The following is a 20,052-nucleotide window of genomic DNA, read 5'->3' on the forward strand; positions in this document are numbered from 1 at the left end:
TTCTTTAGCATTAATGCTAATTTTTAGTATAAAAACACTGGCTCAAAGCCGACGGGCACACTTTGGCATGCCCCTTTAAAATTTCTGCAGGAATTTTCTAGTTATTTTTTGTTATTTTCAACATGAGACTATGATGGCAGCCATCAAGAATATTTTGAGAAAAACATTGAAAAATTCAAGTTATTTCTAAGTTTTTGGTAAATGGTTCTTCATATTACTCTCTTATATTGGTGAAAAGGAACTGCAGATGCACATAAAAGTTTTGCTAATGCACCTTGCTGAGGTATATTAGACTGGAGCATTGATGAAATCTTATAAAGTAAACTAATATTTAAACATGCGTCATGAACAGCAGTGGTGAATATCTGTATCCAAACCTTTTTTGTCCTCTGCTGGAGACGTAGTGTCCATCTTCTCATCTTTGCTGTCTTCAGCTAAAATTAACAGAAGCAGAACGAGAAGCTTAAAAAGTAAAAGAGGAAGTCACAAGAGCGACATGAGGACACAGTTACGGTGAACACTCGTGTTGTTGCAACTGTGCATTTCTGCTCTGAGTTTGATATATTATAAATACAAACTGTCCTGCCTGAAGTTATTGTAATCCTCTGATTTGAATACTTTTGTTTATGAAACCTGCAGCGTGAGCTGGAGAAAGCAGGTACTTCCCGTTCATTTACATGGATCAGCTAAAATGCAGCTTTTTGAACTGAACTTGAAATAAGAAATACAGTATTATTCCAGGAACAGTGCATTGATAAATAATGACTCAGTTCAAGCAGGGGTCAGTGTAACAGGTAAAAAGCTCCCCACACTGTTTAATGGGAAGCTTACTGAAAAGCTGAGTTTTCGCAGAAATAAGAAACAAGAAAATAAATTTTTTCTTCAATTTATCTAAGGGTTTGCCTAAAGCATTGATCATGTAAATTATGTAATAATTCTAATAATTGGATACCGTAACATTGATCTTCCTGCCACCTTGATGAAGTAAATCATGCAAAAGGAGCTGAGTAGTAGTCTGACATTTTACTTTAGCGATAAACCATAATCATTAAAATTAACAAATGCAATTGCTTGAAATGTATGCATAATATGTTTAAGAAGTCTATGCAAGTTTTGAACTGAATTATTGGTATAATATGTGGAATAATGTCTCATATCTGTGAGTAAACAGTTTTTTTTTACTTTAAAGACTTTTGTATTTTCTAAGTTAAGTAAATGTTATAAATTGTAAATAAAATGACAGAGTGTGCGATAAATAATAAACATGCTAAGGTGCGGGAAGAAGTAGAAACTTATTAAAACCCATCAGCAACATCACAGTTATGATCTTTTCATATTTATGAGAAATATAGCAGGATAACTTAACTCAGACTCTTGATTAATGCAATACATTCAATGATAAGCTTACAATATCCCCACAGGTAACAACAACAACAATAATGTTACTACTGATGCTAATAATGTCCTAATAACAATAACATAATAGATTATTCTTTAAACACAAGTTTGAACTGATTTTCTACATCCTGACCTTTTGACCTGTCCTCCTCTGAGTCCATCCTGCTGTCTGAACCGTCGCTCTTGTTGTTAGCAGAGGCCTCCTTCTCGGCTGCAGCCTTGCTCTTCTCTTCTTTCTCCTTGCTCGTGTTCTCACCATCTTTCTCCTTCCCTTCATCGCCTTCATCTTTCACCCTCCTCTCTGCTCCCAGCTCTTCTTTCTTCTCAGAAGCAGGGGATTTTTCTGATTCATCTGGGATTTCAATAATCTGATTGAAAATAAAAAACAGATAAAATTATTGTTATGTCAACTAAACTGCTGATTTGAGTACAAAGTAATTCATACCTCAGGGTCGTCTCCCTTTTTAGCCACTTTGCTTTCGTCTCCTTCTTTTTTAATCTCATCCTTGTCCTCTGATTTAGACAAATCCTCTGGAAATCAGAAAATAAGTCAACACATTATGTATTTTAAATATTTAACAATAAACAGCATCATTTATATTAAGCTTTATTATAACTACTGCCACAAGAGGGCGCCAGCTCTTTGAGATAAAACCCCCCAGTTTAGGAAAATACATCTTTCAGTGAAAAAGGTATAAATTTAATTAAGGCTTAATGAAATGCTAAAACTAAGGGAAATGTCACTTATTATAGATGTGTTAGAACAAAATAAGATGAGTGTAAAACTTATTTACTGCAGAAACAGAGAAGTAAATCCCATAAAAACAAGCAGGCAGTGTGTGTTTACCTGGGACGGGAGTGTTGGGCTGTGTGTCTGCAGGCGTCCCAGTGGACGGTGTTTTCGGGTCTTCACCTGCAGCCAAAGCTGCCGCTCTTTTATTTTCCTCCAGCTCTGCCATCCAGGGCATCGACCACTGACCGTTCACATGTTCAAACTCCTGAACCTGTTCAGCCAGAACCACAAGTCAGCCAGTGAGTCTGTCTCTGCTTTAAGCCGCAGACAGCCTGGCCTGGAGGTGCGATCGTATCTGTGTAAAGCATACTTTTTTCCTTATAAGTGACATCACGCCGATTCGAGTGAGCACGTGCTGCCTCGACAGACCCTCGCGTGGGACGCCATCTGCGAAGGTTTCTGCTCCATCGGCTCCCGGCTCACAAAGATGTCGCATAAACAGAGACACATAAGCCCTGGAGGAGGTCAAAGTGTAAACAGTAGTGAGGACTGGAAGCAAATGCAAATGTCTGCATTATTCAGATTCATATATTCTCTAATATGGTTATTTTTGCAAGTGCTGATTAGGATTTTTCATTTTAAATACTACTGGTAGTTATCCACCCCTTTAATCTCCGCTATGTTACAGCCGATTCATCACAACGTAGCCTGTCATCAGTGCTAAGGCTGGTTAGCATAACCACCAGTGACAGCAGATAAACCGTTTTCCTGTAAGGGTAAGTTGTTGCTCCACCATTAGAACATTGAGCAGGAAGTACACACACTTGATTGACAGCACTAAAACCCTCCTCCTGGCTGTGATTTGTTGTTTTGATCAGGACCAGTGCGTTTTAGCAGACCGCACTGGGAGAAGAAAGAAGAGCTCATTTTTGATAACAAACTGCTACAACTTAGGCAGCGTTCACACTTGAGCATGACGTGGCACAATTCAGATTTTTTTGACGTAATGCGACCTGTATCTGATCTTTTTATGACAATCTGAACAACACAAGTCAGATTCTTTTCAAATGCGACCCTTGGATATCCAATACGTATCCAATCTTCTTAAATGTGACCTGAATCCTAATGGCCAGATCCTGAACTCAACATTCATTGATGCTCGATAAACGTCACTGTTCTGCAACCTGATAGTCGTAAACGGGAAGAAAAACAACAACCATGGCAAATAATAACGAGGATTAAGTTGTTGAAGTGCTGACTCCGGTCGGACAACAACTTCAAAATCGTAAGCTAAGCTCCACCGCTAGCATTCATGTTTACTTCAAACACAGAGCACTTCTTCTTCTACTTATTCTTTCACTTCTTATGGCACGTGACGTTATTGCGCCCTCTACTGTGCATGCAGGACACTTTCAGGACACCATAGCTCACATACAAGTCGCATATATTTGGAAGTGTGAACGACCACGGCAAAACATTTTTTTAAATCTGAATTGGGTCACTTCGGGATGCGGTGTGAACGCAGACATAGTGACATTTATTTTAACAAATATGGATGAAACATATTTTTATGAAAGTTACAAACTGCAGCTGTAAGTTTATTGATTGTTTTCAGAGCCTGAACAGAACCAAAGAAACTTACTTAAATTCCTTCTCAGATTTCCCTCGCAGGTCCCGGACCAGCCACTGGTTGGTGAAGGCATCCTGAGGAGGCATCCCATAACGCATCACTGCATTCAGGAACGCTTTCCTCTGCCGTGCGTTGAAGCCCAGCACCTGACAGGCAATTAAAGAGGTCAAAATAAAAGAAAAATTGTAAATTCAGCTCACAATATAAGTCAATACATGACATTTGGTTCACAAGATTCAAGATTTTTTTATTTTTTTTAATAATTAAGAATGACTTGTTTATTATTTTCACAAAACAGTAGAAGTTTCACTAATTATAAACTGTGTTTTTAATAAACTGTAATCCTGGGGAAATGATCCAGTCCCAGTTTGAATTTAACAGTAAAACAACAGTAATGTTGCTGTTTTTCCTACCATTGAGAAAAGTATTAGATTATTTACTGTTTTAATACATATCTGCTTAGTGTAGATTGTCCCATTTAAGTATTTTCAAAATTTTGAAAACCTCTCAACATTTTTACTAAAGGTGTGAAACACAATTTCAGCATCATTAGGAAGTTCTGATATATTTCAATGGTTCTTTATAGTTCTGAAATCACATAATTGTGTTGCACAGCATCACTATCTGAAAGTGCAGCTGCTTTGCGAGAGAGACACAAAAGTGTTCACAAATCACATTAAACCCCATGACAGTTGCATGTATAAAAAAATTAAGAGACCATGTAAAATTATGTTTCTCTGATTTTACTCTTTATAGTTATATGTTTGAGTAAAATGAACTTTGTTCTTTTATTCTATGAGCTACTGACAACATGTCTCTGAAGTTACAAGCAACAATTTTGTATTTATCTGCAGAAAATGAGAAATGGTCAAAAATAACTAAAAAGATGCAGTGCTTTCAGACCTCAAATAAATCAAAGAAACAAGTTCATATTCATTTAGAAACAACAATGTTAATGTTTTGACTCAGGAAGAGTTCAGAAATCAGTATTTGGTGGAAAAACCAGGAGGTTTTCAATTGGGTTCAGAGCAGTGAGCTCGATATAAAAAATGTAAATAAATTACATTAATAATGAATAAATGTAAAATAAAAATAAATGAAATATTTGTAAAAATTAAAAAGAAAGTTTTAAAAACTAATGGATTTTACAAATACATTAAAATATTAAATAATAAAATACTGCATTTATTTTAGCCTTTATCGATCATGATGACACTGGTTTCTCTGTCCATTAACTGGCATGTAAGCATTAGATAAAAAGTTAATTAAATAAAATCATGAAACTTTTCAGATCTGTTTCCCCTTTCATTCGAGTTCAGAGTGAACTTACCTCGATGTTGCCCCCCACCCTGGCCAGCAGAGGAGGCAGAGGCTTGTCTCTGTCGTTCCTCAAGCCTTTGCGGTTCGGTCTGCGGGCGTTAGCTACCAAGGGGAGAACACAGTTAGTGTCTCTGAAATAAACGGCCGATTTCGAGGAACACGCAGACAAATGAAGCGATGTAAATAATGAACATGAGCACTCTCATCAACCTAAAGTGTCTCTGTGAAGACGCTCCACTTACGGCTCTGTGCTGATCCTGACGAAGCTGTCCCTTTTCAAATTTCCTCCAACCTTTACTTTAACTGCTCCTTGCCCTAAAGACGGTTGATTATTTCATTGCATCTACAACCGATGCCAGTTTTGGGTTATGTTTTATTTAACAACACTGAGGTAGCCTTAATCAATACAAAATCACATTCAGTACAAATAAGAACACTACTAATATTAACAATCACATAAAGTGCATCAATTAAATCAATCCAAAAAGACTCATAAATACAAGAAATGTCTGTACATTTTAACAAATATTTAACAGTCAATTTAAACAAGATAGGACGCAGTTCAGCTCGCTGATAAATCGTTGATTGCTTGATTTTTTCCCTTTCCTTTCTTTTTGTCTTTTCTTCTCACTCTACGCTCAACGCAGATGATGCACTGACAAGTGTTGTTTCGTGAGTTGTTGTTGAGATTGTCGAGGAGGACATCGTAGGTGTCGTCTGAATCTGTATAAGTATCTGCAGACGGGGCGGTGGGAAGCCTGTTAGTCAACGAGCCGGAGATGTTCCTTAAAACTCTACGACTGGAGCGCCAGCATCAAACTTTAGACACCATAAACTTTAACACCGTACGGCTTGGAGGGTGGACTCAGACGTTTCAGGAATGCACATACAACCCACCTCTTCACATCAGCAACCTTCAGAGATGGAGCCATACCTTCAGAGCGTTCGTCAAAGTCCTCGTCTCCCTCCTCTGAGGCCACTGAGTAATCAGACTGGTTGTCAGACTGATCCTCCTGCCAGTCTACACAGAACAGACAGAAACCATTATGAATGAGAACTTAAACAGGACAAAACCTTTGACCGCCTGATGACAAGCTGATAAGACTAAGAAACAACAAACATCTAGCTACCAGCTAGTTTTTCTCCCAAAGAGAAAAGACGTTTTCAGATTTTTCTTAGAATCCTTTAGTTTGGTTGCAAAGATAAACAAACCAAAACTGAAATACAGTAATAAAAATATTAAGACTTTTATTGGCATTGCCATTTTTTTAAATTTATTTTACTTATGATGGTATTGTATAGATCTTAGTACTTTTATGTAGCTTGTAATAATTTGGTATTTTGATATCAGATGGTTCTCGTCATCTCGGGGCCTCATTAAAAACGGTTGAAACAAAGTCAAAAAACAAAATGGAAGCAAAAAATGTCTCTAATTGTCCTCTTGAAACTCTGACTTATGTTTATAATCAGTTGGGGAAAAAAACAAGAAATTTTGTAAACAGCTGCTACAATTTGATTAGTTGATCACATTTCTCCTAACAGCTGCCCTATTAGGCAAAGAAACTAATTTTATTGTCCTACTTTTAAAAGGAAGTGAAAACTACAATAAGAAAGGTGAAAATGTTTGATAAAGGTTTTATTTTACACACCTCTAAAATGTAGTTAACATAAATAAGAGATGTTTACAATTAATCTAATGAGTGTTGTTCTGTGTAAATCTATGTCTAACTGAATGAAGAGAAGTGATTAATTTCCACTTTTGTAATTTAAAAAAAGCAATTTTATGACTGGCACTACATCATTCTAGGTTTTATGAGATTAAATATCATGCAAAGTTCTACTTAGCTCTCCTAACATGACCACACAGACACAAACAGCACATACACACACAGAGAAGAGGTTGCATTATATATTGTTCTGTACCCTGTCTTATACCTCGGTCCTCCTGGGAGCCGTCATTGTAGTTGACCGGCTTTCGAGTACGTTTGCCTTTGCCCAAATTGCGGGCGAGATCTTCCTGTTGCTGCTCATAATGGTGTCGAAGCAGTTTCTCCCAGTAGTCGGGATCAACGCTTTCCTCCTGCTTGATCACCTCTCTTTCTACCTCCTCCTCCTCAAAGAAAGAAGACATGTGTGGCTCACATACAACATAAACCTCCTTAACCTGTTTTATCCAGTCAACATGCTTTAAGAGTACAGGAGTAATAAGACGCATGTTGACTGTCAAACGAGATAAACTAACAAGTCCTACACTTTACCTCATCGTCCTCATCTTTGACAACATACTGGGCCACTTTAAAGGAGCTGAGGTATTCGTTCATGCTCTGCAGCTCCGTGTCCTCCGTGGCATCCTGGTTCCTGTCCAGCAAGCGGTCAATTGCCTGGTCGTCATAGTGAATCACACTGCTGTCATCCTCCTTGTTGTCTCCTGAAGGCGAGGCAAGGAAAAAGACGAGGAAATGAAAGAATTTATACCCAAGACATCAGTCATCTGCTATTCAGGAAAGCCAATTAATCTCAACCTCTTATGAAAATCTCCCAGGACAAAGTTTCAGTGTCAGTGTTTCCAAGCAAAACATCATTAAATATGCACTTCTTCATGACATGGAGCCTATTAGTAGACACTGGAGCAGGAATGGTTGGTTTTAATTGGACATGCGAACAATAAGCCAGTTTCAGAAGCACAATACTTTTGCAGCTTTGCTGGAAAGGCTGAATGTCTGGAGGGTAAATTGCTTTCAACAGGACTTATGATATTCATGGGATTTGTAGTTTTTCCACAGCCAATACCACAAATTACAGAAAAGCAAAGAACACATAACAGAAACCATGAACAAATTAGATAATGATGTCTCTAAAAAAATATTAATCATCAGAATGGAAATTATTGAGCTCCTTCTAATATATCTTGCAATTAATTGATTAATTGCTTGTTGCGACAGGCTTAGACACAACTAAATGGACTCCAAGGACATGAGTGGAAAATCAGCTTGCAAAAACTTAAGTTAAGATCATTGGATCTGAGACTTTCTTTTTTCCCCGACCGTCTGCATAACCCTGGATTTCTTTTTGCTAAATATTTTCTCCTCACCTTCTCCAACTTCATCCTTGAACAGCTCTTCGGTTCCAAACTTGAGAATGTCGTCAAGTTCCTGCTTTGACATGGAGCCCGTCTTGGAACCAAGTCCGGGCCGCACCACCAGGTGAGTCAGCATCATCTTCTTCTTCGCCACCTGACAACGAAAAGAACACAACATAAACATTTAGGTGCGTAAAATTCATTTTTTTTAATAATCACTTTCTTTTTTCCGAACCTGTGTGATCCTCTCCTCAACAGATGCTTTGGTAACAAACCGATAGATCATCACTTTCCTGTTCTGGCCAATACGATGAGCTCTACTGAAAGCCTGCGAGTAGCACACGATGATCAACCAGAACCCAAACACAGCTGCATACAAGCACATTTAAGACAGCGTCCAGGCCTACCTGGATGTCATTGTGGGGGTTCCAGTCAGAGTCGTAGATGATGACTGTGTCAGCAGAGGCGAGATTAATCCCCAAGCCACCGGCCCGGGTTGAGAGGAGGAACGCAAACTGCTGAGCTCCTGGAGCTGTTGGGGCAAAGGGCAGACTTCAAATGAGAAAAGCAAATATCAACTATCAAGTGAGGCAAAGATAAATATGCAAACACACATCTCACCATTAAAGCGATCGATGGCTTCTTGTCTCATGTTGCCGGTGACTCCGCCATCAATCCTCTCATATTTGTAGCCTTCGTTCTCCAGGAAGTCTTCCAGCAGGTCGAGCATCTTGGTCATCTGGGAGAAAACCAGAACCCTGTGGCCTCCTTCTTTCAGCTTCTTCATCATCTTGTGAAGAAGCATCAGCTTCCCTGAAGCTTTGGTCAGGGCAGTACCTTCATACATGCCATTTGGAAGTTTGGGAGCCTCCTGAAAAAGGAGAAGAACTTGCATGAGATTTAAGGTGTGTCCACTTTTCCCACGGTAAAATTCAAGCAGTTCCAAGAATTTTTAAGGTAAATTTTCACCAGACTTTGGAGATGAAAGCAACACAAATGAATAAAAAAAGACAGTTTCAATTAATCATTATATGACACAATTTGATACTGTTATTCATAATCTCTTCTGATAGTATTCTGCATTCAACAGTAGGGACAAAATAAACTAAAAGAACAAAATGTTATGTTTTGAAATGTCTCTCACTCACACTCACACACATACACACACACACGAGCACACCCCCACACGCACGCACACGCGCACACACACACATACCCCTACCTTAGTGGAGAACAATACACAAACCAAAAAATTTTTTTTAACCTAAAACGATAAACATTTAGTTTGATTTAAATTCAGACAGTGAAGAAAAAATGTGTCTGTTTTTTTAGGTGTGACTCCAACTGTAAATGTTTTCCAAATTTAGGCTTTTAATCAAGTGTTAAATTGCACTTTATAACAAAACTATGCAGTTAGAATATCAAGCACTTTCAAAGACTTTATACAGAAATCAAGCATTTTCCAAAGTAATGGATTTACATAAAAGCTATTAATTTTGAGCTATTAATGAGGAATTGAAACTATTTTTTTAAAACCCAGTCTTGAGAAAATATTTTAAGCCTTGTATTAAATAAAAAAAATTAAATGCAATTCATTGCCGTGAAGAGTGTATGTCTCTTCACGGCAATGTAAAGGACTGCATGTCTCAGTGAACAAAATTGATTGAATGAAACATAAAACCTACTGTTGCAGCGGCTGGAAAGAGGTAGGGATGATTGCAGCACTTTTTAAGGTCCATGACGACGTTGAGCAGAGACACCTGGTTCCCACCTCCTCGAGTGTTCAACGCCTCAAAGTTGCGTGTCAGAATAAACTTGTAGTATTTCCTGTATTAGCAAAACCACATTAATATATGGGAAAAGTTAGAACAAAAGCAAAATCAGATGGGAGTACAGGAGCAGAACTCATAGCAAGCAATAGTTTGGGGTTTAAAGTTTCCACAATAAATAATAAAAAGACTCTTTCAAAGTAAGTTTTTAAAGCAGTTACATTTAAACGTGTTGCTTACTTCTGCATGGGGCTCAGCTCCACCCGGACAATGAGCTCCGTCTTCGAAGGCATGTGTTTAAACACATCAGCCTTCAGCCTCCTGAGCATGTGTGGTCCCAGCATGTCATGGAGTTTCTTGATCTGGTCCTCTTTGGCAATGTCTGCAAATTCCTCCAGAAACCCTTCAAGGTTGCTGCAGAAAATAAATCCATCATTACCACTCTTTGCAGGTGGAGGCTCCAAGAAAAACAGCCACGTTCACGACTGCTGCAGAGCTACTGACTTGAATCTCTCCGGGGTTAAGAAGTTCAACAAGTGGAAAAGCTCCTCCAGGTTGTTCTGAAGAGGAGTCCCAGTCAGCAGAAGCTTATGTTGCAGCGAGTAGTTGTTCAGCACTCTGAAGAACTGAAAGAATAAAAACAAAACATCTTTTTAAATTATCCTTATGAATAAAAACAGTACTGTAAAGAAAAAAGTAGCAATGAAGTCTTAAGGTGTTTCCACACCTGACAGTCTGGTAGTCTCAACTGGAAACAAAAACTGGAACATTTGTTACATTTGCTTTCACACTGCACTGTATTAAACAATCCAAGCCTTTGAAAAACCTGTTCCACCCCTCCCGTGGGTGGCGCTGCACCAAGAACTACTGAAGGAAACAACGCAAAAACCTCTGAAGAAGACATTGAGCGCAACTTCCGTCTTCACAAAATGTAAACAAAAAAAAAAGTAGTGTCATATTTTATCGGTTTAAGGATTTCTTTTGTCTTTAAGAAAACACCACAAGCCATTTATTTCTCCCTCTAGAATTAGATTCTTGTGTTTGTTTTGGTTGTATTTACCCAGAATTCCCTGCTTTTCAAGCAGTCTCTGTCCGCTTAGCTAACATATATGCATTCGAACCAGGGTTCACTTTAATCAAACCAAGTCCAAGGATTTTAGACAAACCAGTTTGCTTTTTTGGTCAGCATCGGTTAGATTGCACATTCACACCTCCCTAAATGAACCGGACTTTCTTAGCAAATGAGCTAAAGTTCGATTAAAGTGGACTAAACATGGCTGGTGTGAATGCACTCTTAGTATCAATCTTTATTTGTATGACACCTTTCTTGCAATGTTGGACAATACAAAGTGCTTCACAGGATTAAAGACAGGACAACACAAAGTGGTTAAAAACATTCCAAAAAAGGCTCATAAAAATAATAAAAAAAATATCTGTCAGTAGTGAAGCAGATATTAGCAAGAAGCACCAAACAAAAGAGCATTGCAGTAATACAATTAGCAAGTTATAAGAGGATGGGCTAATGTCTTAGCTTGAGAAAGACAATGTCTTATTACAGAAATATTTTTGGGAAGATAAAATCCACCCGCTCTAATGGTGCCATTAATGGATCATTCAGGATTTATTATTACCTTGGACTGGTTGTTTTTGAGTCTGTGTGCCTCATCAACGACCAGGCAAGCCCATTCGATGGACCCCAGCACAGCCTGGTCGATGGTGATCAACTCATAGGACGTCAGCAGAACGTGGAACTTCACTGTCGAGTCTTTCTGTTGAGTGCAGAGGTTGGGCGAAACTTCAGTTGGATTTCAATAAACAAATCAATCTGTCCTGTAACTCTTGCTTTTTTATCAACTCCCTACCTTCATCTTGGAGGCCTTCTTCCCTCCCCTTATGGCATTTCCCTCGAACGAGAACTCGTTCTCTCTGATAACAGCCCTGCTGTCTTTGTCCCCAACGTAAGTAACCACGTACATATCGGGGGCCCACATCTCAAACTCTCTTTCCCAGTTAATAATGGTGGACAGAGGAGCGCTGACCAGGAAGGGACCTTTGGAGTGACCCTGTGACAGTAGAATGCAGGATTAGACCAATTTAAAAAGTTCAAATCAACACATAAAAACGCATGTCTTGCCCTGCCTTTAGAATAGAGATTCGAACTTTGAACTTATCCCCTTTTTTGGGCAAAGTTAGTGTGTGTCGCATGTCTGAGACCCCGACCACCTTCACTGAATGACAGAGGAGGGCAGACTTGACAGGAAAAGATCTCCAGATGTAAAATAATCTAAAAGGTTGTCATTTTGTTGGCATACAACTGTTCTTAATGCAAGAATAAAACACATAAAACCTAGGACTGGACAATAAATTAATAATACATATCGTGAGAGAAGCATTATCAACAATAATATATAGAATATTCAGTACAAAGAATATTCACTGAATTCTGAGCTGCTCAGTTTATGATGGACTCTTCAAAAATCAAGAAAATTATGGACAACCCTCACTGTCCTCTTCATGAAACTATCTTGGGGAAACTGAGTGTTTCCCCAAGATAGACAGACAGCTACAAAAGATCTTTCCTGCCTTCAGCCAACACTATCTACAATAACTCTCTAAAGAATTTTAATTAATATGAGTTACAAAAACATTCAATTTCCCTTTTGGGCTTTTCTGAATTTGAATTTGAACTTCTCACGGCCAACTAAGCTAAGGTTGGTGGAATCAACTCGCTCACTCTTTGGTTAGCTAGCAACTCACTCACTCTATGGTTACCTAGCAACAGTCTGCTGAGTAACTTGTGCAGCAGGAGTTTTAGGTTTCACCACTGTGGCTCGTAACTGCTTAAGAATAAAAAATGGTGCAGAGTGATAACTATTGATAAAACAGAAAAGGTAACACCACCAGTTTGGCAGTATTTCAGATATTTAAATAGAAAAAATTATCAATAATTATCAATATTGACAATTATCAATATCATGAAATTTCGTACCAGTATTTCATTTATATTGTCCAACCTTAATAAAACCTCACTTATCACAAATAATACCAAGGATTCTCACTCTGGATTCTCACCTCCTTATACAGAGAATACAGGAAGACAGCCGTTTGAACCGTTTTGCCTAAACCCATCTCATCAGCCAGGATGGTGTCGGTGGCCTGGGCCCATGAGAACCGGAGCCAGTTCAAGCCCTCCAGCTGGTAGGGATGCAGCGTGCCGCCTGTACTGTCCAGGTAGTCGGGTTGGCGATCAAACTTGATGGTGGGCTGGTAGGAAGAAAATATTCACAGAACTGATTGTTATACTGCCAACAAATAAAACAGTAAAACAGATTACACCAAAGTACAAAAATTTTATTTAATTTAATGGTAGATAAAACAGACTTACATCTACAACTGGATTAGCAGGTGGCCGTTCCGCCTTTTTGACTTTGACCGTTTTCTTCAGTTTTTTGCCGGGTCTCCCCTCCTCGCCCATCATCAGCTCTCTATTTAGTCCAGAAAATAAGTGACTAAATTAAGATAAACATTTCCCCCTCAAACACTTGGCTCCATTTACATTAAACAGTTTCCTTAGATATAATGAACCCTTCCATACCTGTGATTCCAGTATATCTGTTTGTACGTATCATACTCAGGTATGTCCATGTCTTCACTTTCCCAAGTTGACTGGTCATAGGGCAGATCTCTCCATTTTATTAAGTAATGAACGTTGTTCTTCTTGTCAACACTAGCATTAAAAAACACATAGGAAACATGGAGCTTAATGTTTTAAAATGATCAGTATTACATTATAGTTTCTAAAAACAGCCCAAGTGCGAAAAAAATTTTGTGGCGACAACTTAATGTCTCAAAAAATTCTTTATTGTTAAGTCACAATCGACAGGCACTGGCCTGTTGCCTAGCATCCCAAGCGGAGCTCCAGCACATTTGGTCAGCTGGTTTTACCGGTACCCTACCCACTGTACAATGGCTGCTGGAAAAGAAAAGTATTTCGTTGCTCACTTACTATCCAGAGATCACATGCTGCATTTCAGTTGGTTGTGCAGGAGGCTCTACTAATGCTTTTCAAAAATGTATGGATGCACAAATGCAAATCTGTTTGCAGCCATTTTCATGTGTGAGTGTAACTGTTGAGTTAGAGCTTGGGCGGTGGCCAGCAGCAGCTTATTTCGATTTAAAGTGACAGAGGCCCTAAAAAAGCTTATTAACCAATCAAGAAACCATAATAAGTCACTTTAAGAAACACCTAAAGGTGTAGCAACCGCCAAACTAATATAAATGTTAAATATGATCCAAAATAAGAGTTAAAACAACTTGTTTTTTAGGTTATATGCTCGGTCTCCATTTTGCATATTTCCCCTACCTGTGGTTAAGGACACGGTGGATCATCAGCCACTCTATCTTAACCCCAAAGCGTCCAAAGTCCTCCTCCATGTGAACAAACAGAGGATCTTTGTTTTTTCTCTTTGTGCTCTTGTCATCATCGCCTTCGCCTCCAAAGTCCACAGGTGGAGGTTCGTCCATGTCGGTCTTCCTCTGGTAGTTACGGAACATGACCTGGCAGTTCAGCTCCAGCTGCAGGGAAGCAGAGGAACGGTTTAAGGTGCCGTTATATTAAATGTTGGGGTAAAAGCTTAGTTAACTCCCACATTAGAGAATAACTGTTCAAATTAGTAAAATGTTTGATAAACTTTCCACACATTTTTAAGGGACGATACGTACCTGCAGCTCCAGCACCCAGGAGCAGTGCCAGTAGGACATATTGCACCATTTGACAAAGAACTCCCTCTCCCGACGACCGGCCAGAGGAGGGGGATCAGGAGCATCAGCAGGCAGGTCAGCAGGCCGAGGGACAGGCATGGAGGCTGGAGGTTCCCCCCAACGCCACGTTAAAACCTTCTGCACTTTTCCTTTCATTGGGGGACACTGGACGAAGGGACAAGACGCGAGTCAGGAGGATAACAACAAAGAAATGAGGAGTGGCTTAAAAGGTTTGCACTGAACTGCTTTCATAATTGTCATGTAGGCCTGTCGCAATAAGCATTAAATCAATTAATCATGACTTGCATGATTTATCATTTTTCAATTTTCTCTCTTTTTACCAAAAACTGGATGACAAAGGTCCTCAGTATGGTGATTTGGTCTCAAATAGCCATTTTTTGAAGGGCGGTTTTGATTACTGAGTATTCAGAATCCATTTTATTTGTTGTGTCTGTTGTTTTGTTTATTTATTTTGGATATTTAAAATGTCTTCCAGTTCCAATGCTAAATATTCAATAGAATTTACAGTTTACTGATCTTTGAGAATATATTCCTGCATTGTTTTGTAATTATATCACTTGAAAATATTCTCAAAACAACAATATTATTGTTTATTGCAGTAACTTCTGGTACAATTAATCATCCAGGAAAATATGGTTGTGGTGAAAGAACCTTAATCAGAGGTGCATGACTGGCAAAGTATGTCTGTGGTACAATATGTAAACTTATCCTGATCGGGAGGATCAGCTGTATCTGCAGTAGAAAGCTGCATTTGCAATCCAGATTCAGAACCTCCAGAGCATGCGCAGATGCAGACTCGGTGCTCACCTTGCAGCGGGGGCAGATCCACTCTCCGTTGGGAATCTCGGGGAGAGGAGGGTTCAGGCAGTGGATGTGGTAGGAGGAGGGGCAGGTGTCACAGCAGAGCAGCTCTCCACCGTCCTTACACACTCTGCAGAACTCAATGTGGTGGTCGTCTTCCTCCTCCATGCCATCATCTCTCCTGTCGTCATCGTCCTCCCCTTCAGCCTCGGACAGATCATCTCTAGCCTCCCACTGGATCCCCTCTTTCTCCTTGGTGTTGCAATCAGACACATGAGGAGGAGGTGGTGCATGTTGAGGGGGGAGGGAGGTATGCGGAATGGCATGAAAGGAAAATGGGAGAGGTGGGGGGATTCGGGAGCAAGAGCGGTGGAGGGTGTGGAGCGTGCATTGAATGCGTGTGCATGTGGAGTCAGAGGGAAGGAGTGGGAGAGGGGGGACAGGAGGAAATAGAAGATGGAGGGTGGGATGTATGGAAGAGAAATGAGAGACGACAGACAGAGAAATGTAATGTTAGGCAGAGACAGAACTAAAGTGCCAAAGCTAAAAAGTCAATTTTCCTTCTTGTTTTCCAGAAATTCTCTAAAGTAGTGCACAACATTTTAGAAGCAAGCCCAAAATACTCAAACCTCCAACCTGGGTGGCTCTGATTAGGGTGCTACAATAAATGAGCCCTGAGAACAGTGGTCAGCCGATAGATACTTATATGTGAAACCGATCTTGTCTGCCTCTGAAAAGGTCTAAAAATCAACCAATGTCCCATTTTGCTTTGCTGTGAGAGATGGCGGTCGTCCAGCAGCCCACTGTATTTTGGAGCTAAACATTTTTTTAAATTTGACAGGAAATTTGAAACCATCACTTGATTGTTATGTGTTGTGGAAAGACATTATTAACAACATCTAAACACCAACTATAAATTCTTAAAAAAGGCAAACATTAAGAAAAAATACAATTACAATAAATATGTTTAATCCTAATTAAAGTGTCAAACAGTTATTCGTGACTTGTCACTTAATCTACTGAAGTTTTTAGTTTGTAGATTGGTAAAAACAGACAGTGGTTACAGAGTTAAGGTGAATTAGAAAAAAGAACAAAAAAACACCTCAGTCTCACTATGTGTTCACATACTGAGCATACTATGTTGTCAGTGTGCTTCCTATATTTCCACCAGAGAGATTCTTTAAACCATCTTTGCTGTCACTGTTATTGGTGTATAAAAAAAAAACTGGAATACGAAAACAAACCATGTTTAGCCTGGTGGGGGTGTAAGTGAAGCCTGGTGGCCCGCCAGGCTTAAACACACTGGAAGAAACCCTGCAGACCAGCCCATCAGGTCACCCCACTGTTGTCAACTCAGCAACTTTCTTACTATATTTAGCAACATTTCAGACAAAAATAATCACAATCTGCCAAAATCAGAATCAGCAGGTGATCGGCCAGAAAACTGCAATCGGTGCAGCCCTAGTTCTGATGATTTGTACTCACACAGTGTGGACAGCTCCACTTGCCCTCTGGAGCCTTCTCCATGTCGGGGTCCAGACACACCATGTGATAAGCTCTGGGACAGGTGTCACACAAAATAATCTCTCCTCCCTGCTGGCACACCTCGCAGTAGTCCTGGTGGTCAGTCTCATAGCCATCGCCATCTTCTGCCTCCACTGACAAAAAAAGAGTCCCAGAAATAAATGTGTCAGTGAAAACAGGAAGCAGCTCACCATAAACTTGAATGACGTAGTGAATCTTCCTGTACTAGACTGATGTTTGTTCTGAAACAAGGTTTGTACATTTTTCACAAAGTGAAATTCAAACATTTTCAAGGCAAATTTTCAAACTTTTCCAGCACCGCACTTTGGAGATAAAAACAATACAGATGAACTAAAAAGAAGGTTTCAATTCCCTAGTATATGACATCCTTTCTTCCTGTTAATTAATAATGTCTGTGATGATATTCAACATTCTTCAGCAGGGACAATGTAAAATGAAATATAACAAAATGTTATGGTTTGAAATGTCTCTCACATACAACTGACTGGTCCAAGAACAAAACACTTAACAAAAATAAATAAAAATTTCAATAACATTGTTTAATGCACAAAATATAAGACCTGTATCTCAACTATATAGATCAATAACTTATTAAGCTATAAGGAATAATAAATAATCTTTGCACTGAAACAATCCAAATAAATAATGTTAAAGTAAATGACCTCCATGCTCAAATTAAAAGCTTAAACACAAAATACAAAGTCGTACCAAAGAAAGGCTCTAAAAAATGTTTTTACCAAGTTTTCTGGATTTAGCAAATATAAATTATTCTGATCACTGTAACTAACCTAAAATAAGAAAAATTTTAGTCTGCTTTAACATCAGAAAGTGAGAAAAAACAGGACTTTTTATTAGATGGATGAAAATATCTAGTTTCAACTATAAGTAATGTTTATGCTGAAATCAAGCTCTTTCCAAATCTTCAAATTGTAATTCAAGGTTTTTCTACAGTTAAGAGTGAACATTCCCAAAGCATTTTTTTTTCCAAACCTTTCTTCTTCTTTTTCGCATTTTTGGATTTCTTTTTAGGACGGCTGCTGCGGTTGGAGCCGTCGGACACTGAGAAACTGCCGTCTTCAAAGTCGCTGTCGCCATCAGGCTCGTCTTCATCGCTCTGATCAGACGCAAAGGTAAAAGAAGACAATTCCTAAAATAAAGTCTATACACATTTTTCATCTTAAAATGTTGTGCGTTTTGTTTTATAAGTGCAAACATTTAAGTAGTTCACCCTAATCTTTAGTTTCCTCTACATTAATGACTTTTAAGTCAGAAAGATTGTTGTAAGAATAAAACCTACAGGAGTACAGATAAAACTGGGGCTTAACTATTTAAACCAGTTTGTATTCTTGGCAAAAATAGCAGTAGTGATCTGTTTGCATTACAAACAGATCACTACTCTTGTCAAGCTTTTCATCCCTGGCATCCCAAACTTATCCAGAATTGTTCAGTTTTTTTTAAATCATATAATCAAATTCAACATTTTCCAGCATTTGTCAGACCATTTATCACTATTGTGAAAAATGTCTTACCGCAATAAGAATTTATTATTGTCTCAATAAATTTCAACTAAAGATGTTAAAATAAAACGTAAATTTAATTTTTACTGTTTTCTCCACTGTTTGTTCCATGACCGCATCAATAATTATCAGTAAATTTGAAAATATGATTAAATACAGTTACAATATTCAGTTTAAATCGCATTTATTTAAGTAAGTGGCGTCCTTTAGTAGATCATTTCAAACAGGAATGTTTTTCAAGAGCTGTATTTGTTATTGTGGCACTGTAATTGCTGTACCATACAGTCACAGCCACAAAGTTACCTAAAAAAGAAGTATTACATCGTTTTTTTATCATCACCATTATCACAATAGTACCACAAAATATTGCAATAAAATTCTGAGTCTATATCACCCAACACTGGTTGAATCTAACTTCTTTATGTTCATGTTTTTTGTTTGTTTTGTATCTTTCTGATGCACCAAAGAACAATCCCCCCAAACATCCTTAAACATAATAAACCAGCTGTAGAAAGTGAATAAATATCTTACAGAGGAGCGCTTTCTCTTGCTGTTGAGGCCCCCTAGTTTGATTTTAAGTGGGGCCACCTTCTTGGGTTTTGGCTTAGGGGGAGGCTTTGGTGTAGGTTTTGACCTTTTGCGAGCATTTGGACCTAAAACACAAGAATTAAAAGTGAATTTTCAAATTACCATTATTCTCAGTGTTAGATCAAAAACAGTATTTCTAGCTTTGGATATCTGCTGTACCTTTTCCCTCTTTGGTCTTGGCCTTGCGGAGTGGGGGAGCTGGAGCTGGAGCCGGCGCTGGGGGCGGTGCAGGTGTTGGAGCGGCAGCAGCAACAGAGGCAGGGGCAGGAGAGGGAGTAGTCACAGGGGTGGCAGCAGGGGCAGCCTCCACGCCTCCATCAGTCCCCACAGCCACCATGTTCTCCACTGCTGCAGCCACATTGGCAGCTGCAAGGGCTGCATTGGCTGTGGCGCAACCCTGGGAGGAGGGAACGGCACAGAGTGAGAGTTTTTGCTAATTTTGAGCATCTTAACATGAAATAACAGAGAATAATTATAAGAGAGTTGTAATACCTTCAGCGGGTTGTTGGTGCTGAATTCTCTCCACTTAGCCATCATTAAGGTCATCATCTTGGATACGGGTATTTTGGGATTCTTTGCTGCAATTAAAGGTCTAAAAACGACAAAGTTTATTGTTTCTTTTTAGAAGTTTATTTACATATTTACTACTGGGAACAAGAAAGAAACAAGATATGTTGTTGTCCCGATTCACTTTTTTCTCTCCCAATGCCAATACCGATATCTGAGGTCTGGTATCAGCTGATACCGAGCCGATACAGAGAAACAGAGCTGAATTAAACCATTTCTTTTTATAAAAACAGACATAAATGTACATAATTACAAATTTATTTGATCATTTAAATGGATGAATATCTTCACTAGCTTGGTCAACCATTTAAAATCAACAAAAC

The 20,052-nt window shown here is 38.9% G+C and overlaps 1 protein-coding gene across 1 annotated transcript in view; it reads right to left on the bottom strand.

The window, feature by feature from the left end:
• chd4b (chromodomain helicase DNA binding protein 4b) overlaps positions 1-20,052 on the bottom strand; it is a 36,724-nt gene that overhangs the window by 12,712 nt on the left and 3,960 nt on the right. The window contains 30 exon segments of the mRNA XM_008431422.2: positions 378-434; positions 1,532-1,766; positions 1,844-1,929; positions 2,246-2,402; positions 2,502-2,646; positions 3,774-3,907; positions 5,092-5,183; positions 6,016-6,102; positions 7,017-7,194; positions 7,340-7,509; positions 8,173-8,314; positions 8,396-8,488; positions 8,568-8,692; positions 8,782-9,031; positions 9,846-9,987; positions 10,170-10,343; positions 10,434-10,555; positions 11,561-11,698; positions 11,792-11,992; positions 13,002-13,193; positions 13,315-13,414; positions 13,525-13,656; positions 14,293-14,504; positions 14,652-14,855; positions 15,519-15,764; positions 16,998-17,170; positions 18,048-18,171; positions 19,106-19,227; positions 19,322-19,559; positions 19,655-19,754. Coding sequence (XP_008429644.2) covers positions 378-434; positions 1,532-1,766; positions 1,844-1,929; positions 2,246-2,402; positions 2,502-2,646; positions 3,774-3,907; positions 5,092-5,183; positions 6,016-6,102; positions 7,017-7,194; positions 7,340-7,509; positions 8,173-8,314; positions 8,396-8,488; positions 8,568-8,692; positions 8,782-9,031; positions 9,846-9,987; positions 10,170-10,343; positions 10,434-10,555; positions 11,561-11,698; positions 11,792-11,992; positions 13,002-13,193; positions 13,315-13,414; positions 13,525-13,656; positions 14,293-14,504; positions 14,652-14,855; positions 15,519-15,764; positions 16,998-17,170; positions 18,048-18,171; positions 19,106-19,227; positions 19,322-19,559; positions 19,655-19,754 — 4,571 coding nt within the window.

The sequence above is a fragment of the Poecilia reticulata genome, linkage group LG16, assembly GCF_000633615.1.
Source record: "Poecilia reticulata strain Guanapo linkage group LG16, Guppy_female_1.0+MT, whole genome shotgun sequence".
Lineage (NCBI taxonomy): Eukaryota > Metazoa > Chordata > Actinopteri > Cyprinodontiformes > Poeciliidae > Poecilia > Poecilia reticulata.